General features: G+C 41.9%; 1 protein-coding gene across 1 annotated transcript; it reads left to right on the top strand.

Moving 5' to 3' along the window:
* The first annotated feature begins 13109 nt into the window (after positions 1–13109).
* UBD (ubiquitin D) lies at positions 13110–15675 on the top strand. Its single transcript, XM_036248946.1, has 2 exons — positions 13110–13188; positions 14582–15675. Exons 1-2 carry the CDS (start codon positions 13168–13170, stop codon positions 15050–15052), a joined length of 492 nt encoding a protein of 163 aa, XP_036104839.1. The 5' UTR covers positions 13110–13167; the 3' UTR covers positions 15053–15675.
* Positions 15676–16670: the final 995 nt, after the last annotated feature.

The raw sequence follows: 16670 nt of genomic DNA, 5'->3' as shown, positions 1-16670 counted from the left end.
GACTTTCAGTACTATGTTAAATAAGAGTGGCGAAAGTGGCCATCCCTGTCTTGTTCCTGTTCTTAAGAAAAATGCTTTTTGTTTTTGCCCAATGAATATGATGTTGGCTTTAGGTCTTTATATATGACCTTTATTATGTTGAGATATGATCCCCTTATTTTCATATTGTTGTGCGTTTATATTAGAAATGGGTGCTGGATTTTGTCAAATGCTTTTTCAGCATCTATTGATATGGACATGTGGTTTTTATCTTTCATTTTGTTTATGTGGTGTATCACATTTATTGATTTGTGAATATTGTGCCAGTCTTGCATCTCTGGGATGAATCCCACTTGGTCATGGTGAATAATTTTTTTTGATGTATTGCTGGATCTGATTTGCTAGTATTTTGTTAAGGATTTTGGCATCTATTGTCATCACAGATGAACATATTTCTGCCATTATTTATTCAAAAAAGTTCTCTATTTTTTGCTTTGATTCTTCTCTATATGATACCCCTATGATGCAGATGTTATTTTTTATTGGTTCTCAAAGCTCCCATATATTATCCTCTTGCTTCTGAAATTTTTTTATATTTGCTGCTCTTGTTGTGTGTGTTTTTCTACCTTTGCATCTAGTTTGCTCATTCCATCTTCCATCTCTTCTCGTCTGCTGTTGAAACCTTCTAGGTTTTTTTAAATCCTCACCAAGAATATTTTTCCATCTATTTTCAGACAGAGTAGAGGGGGAGAGAGAGAGAGAGAGAGAGAGAAAGAGAGAGAGAGAGAGAGAGAAACAGTGATGCAAGGGAGACACATCGATTGGTTGCCTCCTGCATGACCCCAACCAGGGCCAGGAACCAAATCACAATTGAGATATGTGCCCTTGACCAGAATTAAACCTATGAGTTTTTGGTCAGTGGGCTGATGCTCTAACCACTGAGCAAAACTGACCAGGGCAAGGGTTTCTTTATTTCAGCTATGTCATTCTTTATTTCCAATTGGTTCTTATCTATTATTTCTAAATTTATTTTCATGCTGATGAAATTTCCACTAAATTAATCATAGTTCTTTCTTAGTTGTTGGAGCATTTTTATAACTATTACTTCATTTTCTATATCTGATAAATTTCTTGCCTCCATTTCATTTAGCTCCTTTTTTCTGGAGATTCTTCCTGTTCTTTCTTTTGGCGCCTGTTTCTTTGTTTTTCCATTTTTGCTGTTTCTTTGCTTTTTTTCTTCTGTGCATTGGATAGGCAGCTATGCCTCCCAGTCTTGGTTAGGTGGACTTCTTGAGGTACCCAGTGGAGCAGTCTTTTTTATTTTCTGAGCTGTGTGTTCTAGAAATGACTTTTGTGTGGGTTATGTGGGGTTTCCGAATGAATTTGAGTTTTGATTGCTGTGTTCTGTTTGTGGGTGGGCTCAGCCCTCAGGGTTGTTCACTTTGAGTCTCTACCCTGACTTGGTCATGCCAACTGTTATATAGGTGTTAACAGCACAAAACAAGGCAAAACCAGACGAAACCAAAAAGAACCTGAAAAAAATAATTAGCAACAACAATAATAGCCATAGCCTCACTAAAAAGATTAAAAGACAAACAAAACACACACACACACACACACACACACACACACACACACACACACAATACTAGAGGGTGTGAGACCAAAAGAATTAAAGTTTAGAAAAATAGAATTTGAAGTCAGAGAACACAGAGACCAGAAATAGGGTAAGTATAAAAACTACAAGGTTGAAAATAGTGAATTAAATAATAATAATAGTAATTTGAGAAAGTGATAATGTTGAATAAAATAAAATACAAAGTAGAACAGCAAAAAATGGGAAAAGAAAAGAAGAATATAGAATTAAAAGTAAAAATTTTTAAAAAAATCACAAAAACAACGACAACCACTAAATAAACTTGGATCTGCTATTTGTGGAGCTCACTGGATTTTGCTTTGATGTTGTCGTATCTGGCTCCTTGGTGTGAGTCACTGCCCAGTTGGGCAGTTCTCTGGTACAGGCTATTGTGAACTGCTGTCTCTGCCTGGCCCTGGGTAACCTGGCTGAAAAGCTCTGCAGCGTGGAAACCCCAAGTAGTCTGTTGGGTGGGGCTTCCCTGACCCAGAGGTTGGTCTGCTTTTGAGCTCACCCTTTGAATGTGCTTGTTCTGGACTGCTATTCCCCCCCCCCCCACACACACACACAAAAACTGAGCTCTGAAGGGTATCAGGTCCTGTCAGGATGGGTTGGACAGATTTGCATTAGAAGTGGTGCCTATAGCTTTTAGTGGGGGCAGGGAAGGCAGTCACTTCCTTTCCTTCCAAAGCCTCAGCTCTGCCTGTGTTGTTGGCACCACCCGTTTGCCACCCCAAGCAGGGGGAGGATACAACTAAAACAAAGAGGAGAAAAAAACAACCCTTCTTGGCTCTCTACTCTTTCAACAGGGCAGGCTCTTGCGGGGTGGAGCTTCTGCTCAGGCTCCCAGCAGGCCAGATGTCTGAATGTCTAGTGCCAACAGGCTTAGCCACTGGGGTAAAAATATCCAGACCAAAGCTGCTCCACATGTTGGGGAAGTGATACCTCCTCTTCACTTGAGGTAGGGAGGATCCTGCCTCTTTCCCAGGGCTCTCAGACTAGCCCCCATCAAAGTTTTTTCAGTGAACAATTGGCCTCTCAGATTCACTGCTGGGTGATGCACTCAGACCCTTCTGTAGGCTTGGAGTTCTGCTTAGTGGCCCCTCCCACTGACTACAATCAAAGTGAGCTTCTCTTGCTGGTGTTGCAACCAAGCACTTGCTTTTAGCCTGCGATAGTGCTGTCAGAGTCCCCTCAGTGGGCCAAATTACCCCTGATTACAGTGCTACATGGGCTCCCCTTCCCTTCTCTGTTGTTCTTGTTTGGGGATCTCTGTGTGGGTCTGAGTCCCCCACTCCTAAGGGGCAGGAGCTGTGCTGCTGCACCATTTTTCTGGCTGCTATTCATGCTCCACAGCTGCACAAGGCTCACCCACTCCATGTCTTCTCCTGTCCCCTCTCTGCACACCCCGGTCACGTATTTCTAATCAGCTATTTTCAGGTGATTTTTCAAGTTGAATGCTCTACAATTTAGCCGTAAGTCCAGTCCAGCGCTAGGAGCAAGTTGATGGAAATTCCTTAGGCTTCAGCCATTTTGCCTCAATCTCCACACACTCTCAATTTCACTTTTAAACTTTCATTTTATTGGATATAGAATACTTGGTTGACAGATTTTTTTCTTTCAGCAGTTTGAATATGTTATTTATTGTGAAGTTAGTCATTAATCAAAGTGCTCTTCATTATGCATGCATTTGTTTTTGCTTTTTTTTTTATTCTTGCTGTCAAAATTTTTTGTTTGTCTATGGCTATTAACAGTTTGATAAGAATATATCTAGATATTGATTTTTCCTATTTGGGATTTATTTAGCTACTTGGATCTGGACATTAAAAATGTCATCAGATTTCAGAAAGTTTTGGCCATTATTTCTTCATATATTTTTCCGACCTCTTCTCTTTCTTTTATCCTTTTGAACTCTATGCTTATCTGTTTGATGATATTCCACATGTCTCTGTCTTCACTCCTTTATCTCTATCTTTTCTCTTTGGATAATTTTTATCTATCTTCAAGTTCATGGATTCTTTCTTCTGCCATGCCAAATCTGGTTTTGAGCCTTTATGATTAATGTTTTGTTTCAGTTCCTATATTTTTCAACTCTAGAATTTCCATGCAGTTTTTTTATAATTTAAATTACTTTATTGATAGTCCCACTTGTTATGTCATTGTTATTATAATTTCTTGTGTCTTTAAAATAATTTAAAATTTCTTTTACATTTATAATAGATGCTTTGAAATGTTTGTCTGCTAAATTCAACATCAGTCACACCTATAGTCAGTTTCAGTGAATTGCATTTTTTTCTGATACTGAATTATACTGTCTTTTTTTTTTTTTCATGCCTCATAGTATTTTGATAACATGCTGTAACAAATTTGGATGATTATTTTCTTTCCCTAAGTATCATTATTATATTAATGTGTTTGGGCTTTATAAAATCTCTATCTTCTTATTGTCTTTATTCATTAAAAAATATTTTATTTATTTTTTAAACCTGTGATTGTAGAGGTTTCCCTTTATTTCTCTTCTCTTCTTTTGAGACCCCAATGACACGTATGTTGGACCATTTGATAAAATTACATTATGTGTAATTGTTTATTTTTTGTAATCTTTGTTCTAGTTTATAGATGATCTTTATTAACCTATATTCAAGAGTACTTTAGTTTTATTCTATTGCATGGAATTTGCTGTTAATCCTACCCAATACATTTTTGGTGTCAGATATTATATTTTTAGTTCTAGGATTTTTTTTGGCTCCCCCCTTTAAAGTTTCTACATCTCTCCAGAAACTCAACATTTCTTTATTTATTATATAAATATTTGCCTGTGAATCCTTTAATATAGTTATTTTAAAATCTTCATCTGGTATACTTGGGTTTGTTATTGTTGAGGACTTTTCTTAACTGTCTAATCTTTTTATTTGTTTATTCACATGCTTGGTAATTTTTTATTTTATGCTTGATGGTGTGGATGATATGTTATAGAGACTCTATAATGCATTATTTTTCTCTAAAGATTATGGAATATTGTTTAAGGAGCAGATATATTACTGGCTGATCCTTTTGAACTTCTAAAAGACTGGTTTTAGGTTTTGTTAGAATGGGTCATTTCAGTTTTTTTCCTAGTCCCAGGGTGAACTCCTTAGACCTAGGTTGTAATTTCACTTCTAGAGTATGGTGCTTTTTAGGGTTTGTAAGGAGAGTCCAAGGTGTTTATTGTACTGCCCTAACTTGTCTATCTCCTTTGTGGTAGGAAGTGTCTGAAAACTTTGCTTGGCTCTTTTAGCCTTCCAGATGTTGTTTTGTTCCTGGACTCTTATAAGAGCTTTCCACGTGCATCTCTGTAGGTTAGTGGCCAGTCAAGTATTTAAGAGAAGTTCTCATCTAGTTTTTTGGTTTGTCTCTTTGTAACTTCCTCATTTCTGTGATTTCTCCCCTTAATTTCCAGATACTCTTGCAGCTTATAACTAACTCTATCTGATAGGGGAAGGGCACATAATAAGAATAGAGCCACAGTCATTTAATCATTATTTCCCTTATTAATTATAGATAAGAGGTTTTCTTTGTTTTTTTCCTCACCTGAGGACATTTTCCCATTTTTTGTTCAGATAGAGTGGGAGGGAGAGAGAGGAACAGAGAGAGAGAGAGAGAGAGAGAGAGAGAAACATCCACGTGAAAGGGACACATCGAGTGGCTGCCACCTGCACAACCAACCAGGGCTGGGGACAAACTGCAACCAAGGTACATGCCTGCCCTTAGCAGGAACCGAACCCGGGTCTCTCTGGACCGCAGGCTGACGCTCTAACTGCTGAGCCAAACCGGCCAGGGCAAGACGTTTTCTTACAGACCCGGGGAAACTGGAGGATGTGCTGCAAGAAGAAAAACAGGGCTGTGAAAAGACAAGACATCTCAGAGCCTGGATGGGTTCATTACTCAGAAAAGACACATTTTGAGAACAGACCAAGCCAGGACACACTTTGACTTGGTTGCTATGCCTGGGCTCTGACTCGCTCTGGGAGTTTGCCTCAGGAATTCTGACCAACCTCCGGTCCCTGGAACGGGCTGAGCTATTTGTAACATCACGGAATATTACCCACCTTGTTATCAGACTTTAAGCTCGTAGGGGCCAGACTGGAGACCCTATCTTCCCCCTTTCCCTGTTACACTCGCAGCTTCATGAATATCTTCCCTCGCCCATATATATTCAACCAGCTGCCAAGGGAGAGTGGTCAGAGCAGAATTTTCAGGATGACTTGAAGCTCTCCCCATACTGCCAGCATTAAAAATGCTCATACATAATTGAACGCTGTCTCTGCTTAATTTGTCTCAAATAGTGACAAACATCCTCAGACCCACTCAGTATCTGGTATCACATCCACAGAGACGAAAGAGACAGCCTCTTTCTGCTCGTGCTCGCTCTGCAGCAGACTGAGGATTTCCTCGGAGACAAGCTGTGTAAACGTAGGTCTTACCAGATGGCTCCTCTCTTCCAAGGGTCAAATCCTCTGTAGTTGCTTTCTGCTGTTGATCACTTCCCACTGGCTTCCAACGGTTGATTTTTAAATATATATTTTATTTTTACAGAAAGTGTAAGTATTATTTCCAGTAGAGTTTGTTCAATGCGGACTACTGTCTTTGTTGTAAGTTCTCAGATTCTTTTATGTTTCCCCCTGTGTGTTAGACCACTATAGAACAATGAATTGTAGACTTCTAAGGTTGGAAGAGCCTTTGGGATATTGTTTGATCTCCATTTGATGAACCAAAATCTGCTTATAACTCATCACCTTTTGAATCATCTCAGGTCATTTTTCCCCATTCCATGTTTTTAACACCTTGAATATTTTTGAAGTTCGTCTGTGTTAAAAGTTGCTTTTTATCTATTTCCACTTTTTTGTTTTTCTTTGTTCAGACAAATTAAAGCTGAAATAATTTATTGCCAGCAGATCCAGACTATAAGAAATATTAAAGAAAGTTCTTCAAGCTAAAGACACAATAAGCTCAGATCTACACAAAGAAACAAAAACACAGAAGATGGTAAATATGTATGTAATTAGGAGTTTTTTGTTTGTTTGTTTTTAATTTATTTTTGTTACAGATGTTTCTCCTTTTTTCCCCATTGACACCCTCCTCTCCATCCCCCCCCACACTTCCTGGTTGTAATTCTGCAGAGTAGAGAAGCCTAACTACATAAGAAATCTCACTTAATCATCATAACAGTCATGTGATGTAGATACTGCTTTTCCTGTTGTGTCATAGATGGTTCATTGCTCCCTGGTAGTAACTCCCACCTTCTCTCATACCGGTGCAGGTAGGTCGTGTTTACTCACAGTCAAGGCTACATTTCACAACCTGCCTTGAAACGCGATGTGGCCATGAGATGCTGGGCAATGAGATGTAAGAGGAATCTCTGGTTGTTTCCTGGACCCTTAAAATAAAGTTGAAGCCCTTTCTTTGGCCATCTTCTTTCATCAATTCTTCCATCCATGGTAGTATAGCTACCATTGTAGACCTCAGAAAATGTGGGCCATTTCTTAAAAATAGCATAGTTGAAAAAAGTCTGAGTTTTATGAAGCAGGGCTACCATACTGGCTCTGAATCTTCTACCTCTGGATTTGAGGTGGAGTAAAATATACTTTATCTTTTTAAAGCCTCATATTGTTAGGTATCTGTTAATTGTAGCAGAAATTCCCAGCTTACAGAAGAAAGTATAAGCTTCAGGGTGGTTAAATAACTTGCATGAGGAGTGGAAAGCAAAGCGTGGGTTTACACCGTGGGCCTGACCGCTGCAGCGTGGCTGTGGACCGCGGGCCTGCACGGCCCCCTGTACCTGTGAGTGCATTCGCTACCCCATTCACGGTGTTTGTCTTTGGCTTAGTCAGTTTTCATACATTGCCATCAGACCCAAGAACTAGGCTCTGCAATTTTCCTTCAGTTACATTTATTTTTGTTTTGGTTAGGATTGGCTTCTGATTTTAGCTCATTTTAATCCCATTGCTTTTAGATAATATTGTAGGATATATTGTCAAACTTTTCAAGTTTTGTGGTATGTAAAATATTAGTGAATGTTTGGAAGTAAGAAAGGCACAGGGTCATGATAGTCAATTTATTATAGCTACCAGCTTTTCATGGATGGCCATTTGCTTGTGTCAACCAAAAAAAAAAAAAAAAGAACTTTAAGCTATAACAAAGAACAAAAAGCATTTATTTGAGCAAAAAGATAACAATCTGGGAGGTGTAGATTCAGGTAGCAACCCAAATTGTACTCCAGAAAGAACAAAGAAAGGCAGTGTTTGTAAAGGCAAAATCACAAGTATGGTTTTCATTTAGATCCTCCATGCAAATGAATTATTCTGGCTAGGTTAACAGGGATTGGTTAGTACAGTATGCAAAGGAAGAATGTTGGTCTTTGAACAGATTGGCTCCTTGGAAATAGTCCAGTTGTGATACTAGACAGAAAGTACAGTTCAGGAGGTGGTTTTGTAGTTAGCTTAAAAGTTCCAAAGTTCATGGGTGGGACATGCATAAGGCAGACTTCTTGGTGACCATCCAGCTCCATTTTAGTTCTCTTGACACAAATGAGTCATACCTGGCAACTAGTGATGAGCCCTGAAACTAGCTCCCATTGGTGCATAGCTTATAGCCAGTTCTGTCCTGAGCCAATGACAACACAAAAAGGGTACATACTCCTTTCCACACTTTCTTTCATTTTCTTTCCTACTTCTTTTCCTATCTACCAACTTAACTATTACACAGGTAAACTATACACAGGATGAAAAACTAAAAACAAAACAAAACAAAACAAAAATAGGACACGGCATATAATAAAAAGTATACGTCTCCCATTCCTGTTCCCCAGGCAACCGTTTCCCTCCCCAGAGGCAATATGTCCTCCAGAGATACTCTATTCAGCATATGTCTATATTTTCATATTTTTAAATACTAATATATTGTGCATATACTTGATTTTTAAGTTAATTTTACTATATACACCTTCGTTTACTTAGTTTCTTATTGACAGATATTTTCATTTTTTATTATAAGTAATGCCACATGAATATTCTTGCACATAGCTTATTTCCTACATATATGGACATATTAATAGGATACATTCCTAAAATGGAATTTCTGGGTTAGAGGATATGTAGATGAAAACATTTTTAATTATATTTTTATCACAAACTTTGATATTACAAATGAATATATGCAACATATGTAAACTCTAAAGCATAATTGTGTAATGATGACACTCATGATTTTTACATTTTTGTAACAACTTGATTGCATACATATATGCTCCTAAACACCATATTGTTTAGTTCTCCTTGTATTGTTGGTTTCCCCTTAGAACATTTATGTTTTAGGCTGTAAAATCACTTTCTTTTAAAAGAGTGAGTATGCATTAGATCTCTCAATTATGTAATAAGGTAACATACATTAGTGTCTGTCAATAAAATGCTTTCACCAAATATTAAGTTCTCGTAGTTAAACTTTAGACTCTCAGCATGGCGAGGTGAGAAGTCAGAGGGTTCCCGAGTGCCTTATTCCTTGTTGAAAATCTTCAAGCAACTCATATCAGCATTTAGATCGAGTTTTATTTATTTAAAACAATGAACATGCCTTGAATTTCAAAGTAGATTATATCTTTCTCTGTCTCTCTGCAGTTTGCTTGTTTTTAAGAGTTATAGGAAATATCATACTTTATGTAGTCTTTCTGGTCTTACTTATTTCACTCAGTAGGTCTCTGGCATATTGATCCATATTGCTCCTTGCGGGTATAATCCATCCATTTTTACTGCTAGTAATATTCTACAATTTAATTATGTATTGTCCTATAACTAAAGGGTATTTGGGTTGTTTTGGTTTGACATGTCCATTTTTAATTTTGATAGGTATTTGGAAATTATCCTCTGAGAGTGGACAAGATTTCCCCCAACCATCACTAAACGAGAATCCACAGCAGCATTTTGATTGAAGTGGGTGTGCCTTTCGGAAGTAATATTCTAGATCTCAAAATCGTTTTGCAAGCTCTTTCATGGACATTGTTACAGAGACGGAGGACTCTTTAGAGTGGGGCCGCCCTATCAGTGAGGGCCCAGGCGGGAGGTTTGCAGACATGTGAACATTTGTGTATAACCTGGCATGAGATGCACAGCGTGATACTTGACTTTGGCTGGTTTTCTGAATTTGTTAGAGATCTTTCTGCCTCTGACACAGACAGAGGAAAGGTGACTCCTGGGCAGAGGCAGGAGGAAAGCCTGCTGTGGTGAGCAAGCGCACCAGGGCGGCTGGCTTTGGGTGGGGAGGGGCTTTCAATAGAAAAGGAGGAGGCAAAACACGGAGGTCAGAGTCCAGGTTTGTTACTTGAAAGACACTGTTTCGCGGAATCCAGATCCTCTGTGCGTAGGGAATCCCCAAATTAGTTTTACTTTCAGAATCCCAGGCTCGGCTTTGAAGTAACTCTGCGGGAACCCCAGCTTCGGTGCTAGTTCCCGTATCCCCACGCGTATCCCCACGCGAGCTGCCTGCAGTGGACTGAACACTCAGGCCTGGGCGAGCAGTTCTCACGACTGTTGCTGGAGGCTGTGATCCTCCAGGCTCGGACTCCTGCACGCACGCCTCCGTGCTCACCTCTGCCCAGGAGGGAAGTGTAAGGTGGTCCGAGCAGGGTGGGCCGCCAGGGCGACTCCTGTCAACACACAGGCCCCAAGCTCCTCAGGCTCAACTCACCCCAAGGCTCCTTTTGTCCTTCGTTTCTCTTGACCTATCTGTACTCCTGCCCCCAGCCCGTGCCTTTCCTGTAAAAGGGCGTTCAGGTGCACGCACTCCCCTTTCCTTCCCCCTGGAGCGCGATATAGTAAGACAAGGGCTGTAGAAATAGACAGTTGCATTTGAGGTTTACCAGCTGCTATAATATGACTGTGGGTGAGTTAGCTTCTTGCTTATCAATAAGTATACCAATATTTACCTCATTAGAATACTCAGTTAATGAGGTATCATTTAATAATATCTTGTGCAATTCCTGAAATATAATAAATACTCAGTAGATATTTTCCTTCTTTATTCATTACTTATGCATTAGTTAATCAATTAGTTTAGTAAATAAAGATACAAGTTAATCGCGACATAACATGACCCTCAAAAGCCCTATTCTTTACTGTGGACAAAGTACAAGTAAGCAGACAGTCTTACTTCTGGAGAAATGAGCTCCCAGAGGTGTACAGAGAGAGCACGAAACACTGAGATGGGCACATCACCCCAACAGGAAAGGAGATGCTGCTTACGATCATATTCTTATAACTTCGTGGTGCTGGGGTAGTGCGGGAGAGAGAGCCGTGCTCAAGGGCCTGGTGGCAGAGAGCTTGGCCTGATCAAGAAATTCAGGGAACCATGTGCAGAAGCAGCTACGTACAGACTGCAGCTCAGTCTGGGCTGTGAGGTACAGATCTGAGGGGCATCAGCAGACGGATGTCTTTCTTGGAACATGTCTTTGCTAAACTACCCATCCTAGAGCTTCTGACTAAGGTTCTGTCTTCCCAGAGAATGAAGACATTGACACCAAAATGGTGTAGGCTATAGAGGCAAGACTGGCAAAGAAGGAAAAGGAATGAGCAGAGGCGGACTTAATTTTTTTTTATTGATTTTTAGAGAGAGGAAGAAAGAAATAGAAACATCGATGAGAGAGGACATTGATTGACCACCTCTTGCATGACCCCACTGGGGATCAGGCCCACAACCCGGGCATGTGCCCTGATCGGGAACCCAACCAGCAACCTCTTGGTGCACGGGTTGACGCTCAACCACTGAGCCACACTGGCCAGGGGAGCGTAAAGGTTTAAAGCTGCTTGAAATTCTCTCCACCTGGCCAGTGTGGTTCAGTGGTTGAGTATTTACCCATGCACCAAGAGGTCACCGGTTGGATTCCCGGTCAGGGCACATGCCCAGGTTGTGGGCCAAAACCCCAGTGGGGGCCTGCAGGAGGCGGCCAGTCAATGTTCTCTCTCATCGATGTTTCTATCTCTCTTTTCCTCTCTCTCTATAATCAATAAAGAAAATATATTTTTAAATAAACATGTAATCTTCTTTCTTTTTCAGAAATGACGTGAATATCTAAGAAGGCATTGGGTACAGATAGAATTTGAAGCGGATGGCAGTTTGCTGAGTCAGGGCTTGTACAGCTGTCGTTCCCTTTGGAAGCCCCTCCTGCCCCCGCGCTCCTGCGGCCCTTCCTCTTCCCCTCTCACCCTTGGCTAAGCGAGCCTCGTCTGCCTGTCCATGGCCATCTTTCAGAACACCCCGATCTGGTCCACACTGGGTACAGAACAGCCCTTTTCGGCTGAAGCCAAGGACCAGGATGCTGGTTGGTAAACACAGGGGGCACAGGGACCTGGACAGACACCCGGAAGGAGAAGGGCAGAACCGAGCTACCCAGGCACTGCCCCTTCCTGCTCAGCCCATGCGGTTACAGAAACATGCCTAAACCCCACAAAACACATTTAAATAATAATTACTTTTTCCAGTTTTATTAACTGACTAATAAGAACTTAGAAGAACATGGTTTATGTTAAGCTTTTTGAAATATTGGCATGAGCTCTCGGATCCCATTACTCTATGTAGGCACTTTCATAAATTCCAGTTCTCCCAACGAAAAGCCCTGAAGGAAAATGAGATCATTTGAGATCTATTAGTGAATGAGATCCAGTTAAGGGCCACTGAAAACACAGCAAACAAAGATAATAACTTGGCATTTTTACAGTCTTCTTACTTTGAAAAAATCTGGAACACAATTGCTTTTTTCTTTTTAAGTGGGTTTGCGGCCATGTCCTGAGAGTTTGGGAGAGGGAAGTGACACACTGCAGTGGTAGGAGGAGCAGAGTGACTGAGTCCCTCCCTGGAGGGGCACAGCTCCTGCCCCACTCTGTCCCGATCCAAGTCCCAGGAGCCCGGCGCCAGCAGTACGTCTAGTTGTCTCTGCGATCCCAGGGGCCAGGGTGGGAAAGGACACACCATGTTGTGAGAACGGTGTGGGACTGTGTCGGTGTGGAAGGTGGGAGTTAGCATTTGATTGTTGGCTCTGGACTGTTCTCAGGTGGTGGGTTTGCAGGTTCTGGGGCAGGATCGGAAGAGCAGCAGAGGGCTCAAGAAAGGACATTTTATTAACAAAGTTTTCTGAACCTGGAAGACACTCAGGAATTCTTTCCAATCATCTCATTTTGTAGACCAGAAAACCCGTCTCTAGGAGGTGAGCAGGTTTGCCCGAGGTGCTGGAGCGGTGGCAGCCCAGGACAGTCGGCTGAGCTGTCCCTTGTCCCCTGTCCCCTCAGGGCGGGCCTCACACCACCGCCGCACCCGGTCACAGGTGCTCATGGGGCAAAGTGCTTGACCAGAGAGCACTCGTTGTTTATCAATATCCTAAAGCAAAAGTGAAAGAAAATTCACGAGGCCACGTGAGATCGGAGGCACCAGAAAGCAGACAACAGGCAGGGGATTTCCAGCCCGGCTTGTACATAAGCGGCCGCAGTCTCCTGTCTCGCTGTGGGTTCTGCTCTCCCGTGGCTGCAGGCATGGCTGCTTCCTGCCTCTGCGTAAGTCGGGGTCTGACAAGGGGCTGGCGAAGGGAAAGCACCTCCAAGAGATGGGGATCCCAGGAGTGGAGGAGGGCAGGGCTCAGGGAGGCAGACGGCTGGAAGGCTTCTGGAAGGGGAATGTGAAGGGAGATCTGTGGAGAGAAGCTGGGTGTTTGGCCCCCGAGCTTTCTCCTGTCAGGCCGTGGGCCGCCCGCGGGACACACCGTGAGCCTGGGCTTTGTGCCCCAAGGGCCGGCACGCTGCTGCTTGGAGCCCGTTTCTTTCTCATCCTGTCTGGGGGTCCAGGACTCTTCAACAGACGGTTCCTTTTCTTCCCAAAAGAGGGGTTCACAAAACTCATTTATCCTAAGTTCAGTGACTTGCGACATCACCTTGCATAGCAGAACCCGAGAGGGGCAGTGCTGAGCGCAGGCCTGAGCCCCGCGAAGTGTCGTCCCGTGTGAACGGGGAAGATACTTTCTGACCTCGGCGGTGGGGGCGGGGGTCGTCGGGTCCTCCAGGCTGTCCAGCGGCAGCACAGGGGTTGGCTTTTCAGATCATTGAAGTAAGACTTAGATATGGTCCTTACCTTTTATGAGTGAGACCCTGTTTTAATTAAAGGGCAAGATCATATTCTACAATAGGTAGATATACAAACACAGGAAACAGATGAACAAATATCATAGAATATAGTGTCACTGTAATATGTGTTATTATAAAGCAATAAGAGAGTAACAAAGAAACTAAGAGTACAGAGAACGTGTCCTAAGCAGGTTTTCTTCTGAAGTCGTCATGGAGGGCAGCCCATGTGCACAAACCTTGGAAATTCTGTTTGGGAGTTGTTTTGGGGGTCTGGTGTGAATCTTTGGGTGCTTTGAAGTAGTATTTAGTTTTTATTAATCCTCACCTGAAGATATGCATTTTTAAAGTTGATTTTACAGAAAGAGGGAGAGAGAGAGAGAGAGAGAGAGAGAGAGAGAGAGAGAGATGAGAGAGAAACATTAATCAGTTGCCTCTCATATGCGCCCCAACTGGGATCAAACCCACAAACTTTAGTGTATGGGATGATGCTACAACCAACTGAGCCACCCAGCCAGAGCTGCATTTGGTTTTTCACATTTGACAAATTTTATCTGGATAGGAAGCAGGTAAATATGGTGGGAAGTTATTAATGACAGTTTTGGGATGGATAAGAGGTATGATTATGAGGAATAAGACTGATGTTCTTCTTCGTGTTATAACCTGGGAATTCCAAAAGAGACATTTCAAGAAAGGGAAAGACACAGCTTGTTATGAAGGAGGTAGAGGACCAGACAGGCCATGAAGGACAGAAGAAATTAAGGAAGGGGAATGAGGAGTGTAAAACACAGCAGGTATTCTCGGCAACTGTCTCTTGGTCTTCATTTTACAGGTGAATGTTTATTCTGAGGAACGGGAATTAATGACTTTCACTGCCAACTTGGATGACAGAGTGAAGAAGATCAGTGAACATGTTCGATCTAAGACCAAGATTTCCGTGCAGGACCAGGTCCTGCTGCTGGGCTCAAAGACCCTAAATCCTCTTAGAAAGCTTTCGTCTTACGGCATTGACAAGGAGACGACCATCCACCTCACCCTGAAGGTAGTGAAGCCCAGTGATGAGGAGCTGCCCATGTTTCTGGTGGAGTCAAGTGATGAGGGGCAGAGGCATCTCCTCCAGGTGCGAAGATCCAGTTCAGTGGCTCAGGTGAAAAAGATGATTGAAACCAAGACTGCTGTAGCCCCCAAGAAACAGATTGTGACCTGCAATGGGAAGAGACTAGAAGACGGGAAGATCATGGCAGACTATGGCATCAGAAAAGGCAATTTGCTGTTTTTGACGAGCTACTGCATTGGGGGGTGACTTTCCTGGGGATGGGGTGATATTAGGAGCAAAAGAGCTTATTTCCTTTTAGCTCTTACTCACCAACCACATCCTTTGATGATTTCTCATAATTAGTGAGCTAGGTAGAAAGAGTAGATTCGGATGGGGCGTTAGACTGCAGAATACTTTTAAACTCTGTGCTTCTTTGGTTCTAACATAGTTAAGTGGCAGTATTGTGTGTATTACTGAGAACAGAAGATACATTTTTAAGGCCCATTAGAGAGCATTCAAAGCTAGCTTGCAACGTGATACTTTCTTGGTTCCCTCCAATTTATAGAAAAACCCTGTTTCCTCTCCTGTCCAACAGCACAGCACGTCCCAGGCTGGATCACGTTGCTCCCCATTTCCTAGTTTCCACCTCTGTGTGAGCTGAGCCAGTGCTGCTTCGTCAGTCATATGACCAGATAGTTGTTGTCAATACTCAGATCTGATAAAATAGGTTTCAAAATGAAGGCCATAACTAGAGACAAAGGAGGCCACTACATAACATTGAAAGGATCTATCCAACAGGAAGATATAACCTTGGTAAACATATATTAACCCAATATAGGAGCACCAAAATATACTAGATAGTTGTTGAACCTGTCGAATTTCTACTTATAGAGAACAATGAACTGATTTATTATGAAGTGAATTAATTACTCTGACATGATCACAATGTAATTAATAAAGAATTTAAAATTCCATTAAACTACTTCCCCTCTCCTCATTCAATGTGTTTGGTATAAAATAAAACCTGGCACCATCTCTGTCCCATACCCAATTAAAATGGTTCTTATTTGTGGGGATTATAGTGGGCATGGAAATATATTTCCCTGCGGATCTAGAGAGTTGTGTCTCTGGTGGGGTCGGGGGGTGTGTTTCAGGAGGGAGCGGACTTTCTAAAAGGCGAATTGTGGGCTCTTGTCAATATTGCCTGCCTAGGTCTGCAGGTCTTCTCTAGTTTAGGGGCATCAGTTTGGGTAAGGGGTCAAAGGGATGATCTCTGGATTGACCCCAACACCCTACCCAGGGTCTCGCTGATAGAGCTTCTTTCTTTCTGCTTCCTTCACCACCAGCTTTTCTCTTAGAAACTCATGTCCCTTTCTCCACCTTACTTCTTTCATTCACTCCTTATTATCCCTCTCTCATGTTCACTTACTGGTCACATGCATATTTTTCTCACAATCTAAGAAATGTCGACCTTCTCCACTAGTCTAGTCCCTTCTTATCTTTAAAACTTGTTCAAGAACCACCTCCTTGAAGAAGAGTTTCCCAACATAACCCTACCCAGGACAAACCATACTGATGGGTATTTCTCATTAAACTCACGAGATAAGCACTATGTTGTGGACACCAGTCACCTGGCTATGTGGGCATTAGATTGGGGTTTCTTTATACGAGAGACCATGGCTCCTTTTTCTGGATGGGGTCTTCTGCAAGGTAGAGTCTATGATTCCCTTGTTAATTTTTTTTATCTTTATTGTTGAATGTATTACAGATGTTCCTCATTTTACCCCCATTGACCCCCTCGTCCTCATTCCCGCCCCCCTCCTGCCTTTTCCCACACTATTGTCTGTGTCTATTGGTTATGCATATAAGTTATTTGGTTTATTTC

This window comes from Molossus molossus, unplaced genomic scaffold (genome assembly GCF_014108415.1).
Source record: "Molossus molossus isolate mMolMol1 unplaced genomic scaffold, mMolMol1.p scaffold_m16_p_8, whole genome shotgun sequence".
NCBI classification, from domain to species: domain Eukaryota; kingdom Metazoa; phylum Chordata; class Mammalia; order Chiroptera; family Molossidae; genus Molossus; species Molossus molossus.
This window is presented reverse-complemented; position numbering and strand designations above follow the sequence as displayed.

What these genes read in the sequence shown, in the direction of transcription:
- UBD (XM_036248946.1), top strand. Translation starts at nt 13,168, where the DNA reads ATGGCTGCTTCCTGCCTCTGC. An exon ending in TGGCTGCTTCCTGCCTCTGC is followed by an intron (nt 13,189 to 14,581) that starts GTAAGTCGGGGT and finishes TTCATTTTACAG; the next exon opens with GTGAATGTTTATTCTGAGGA.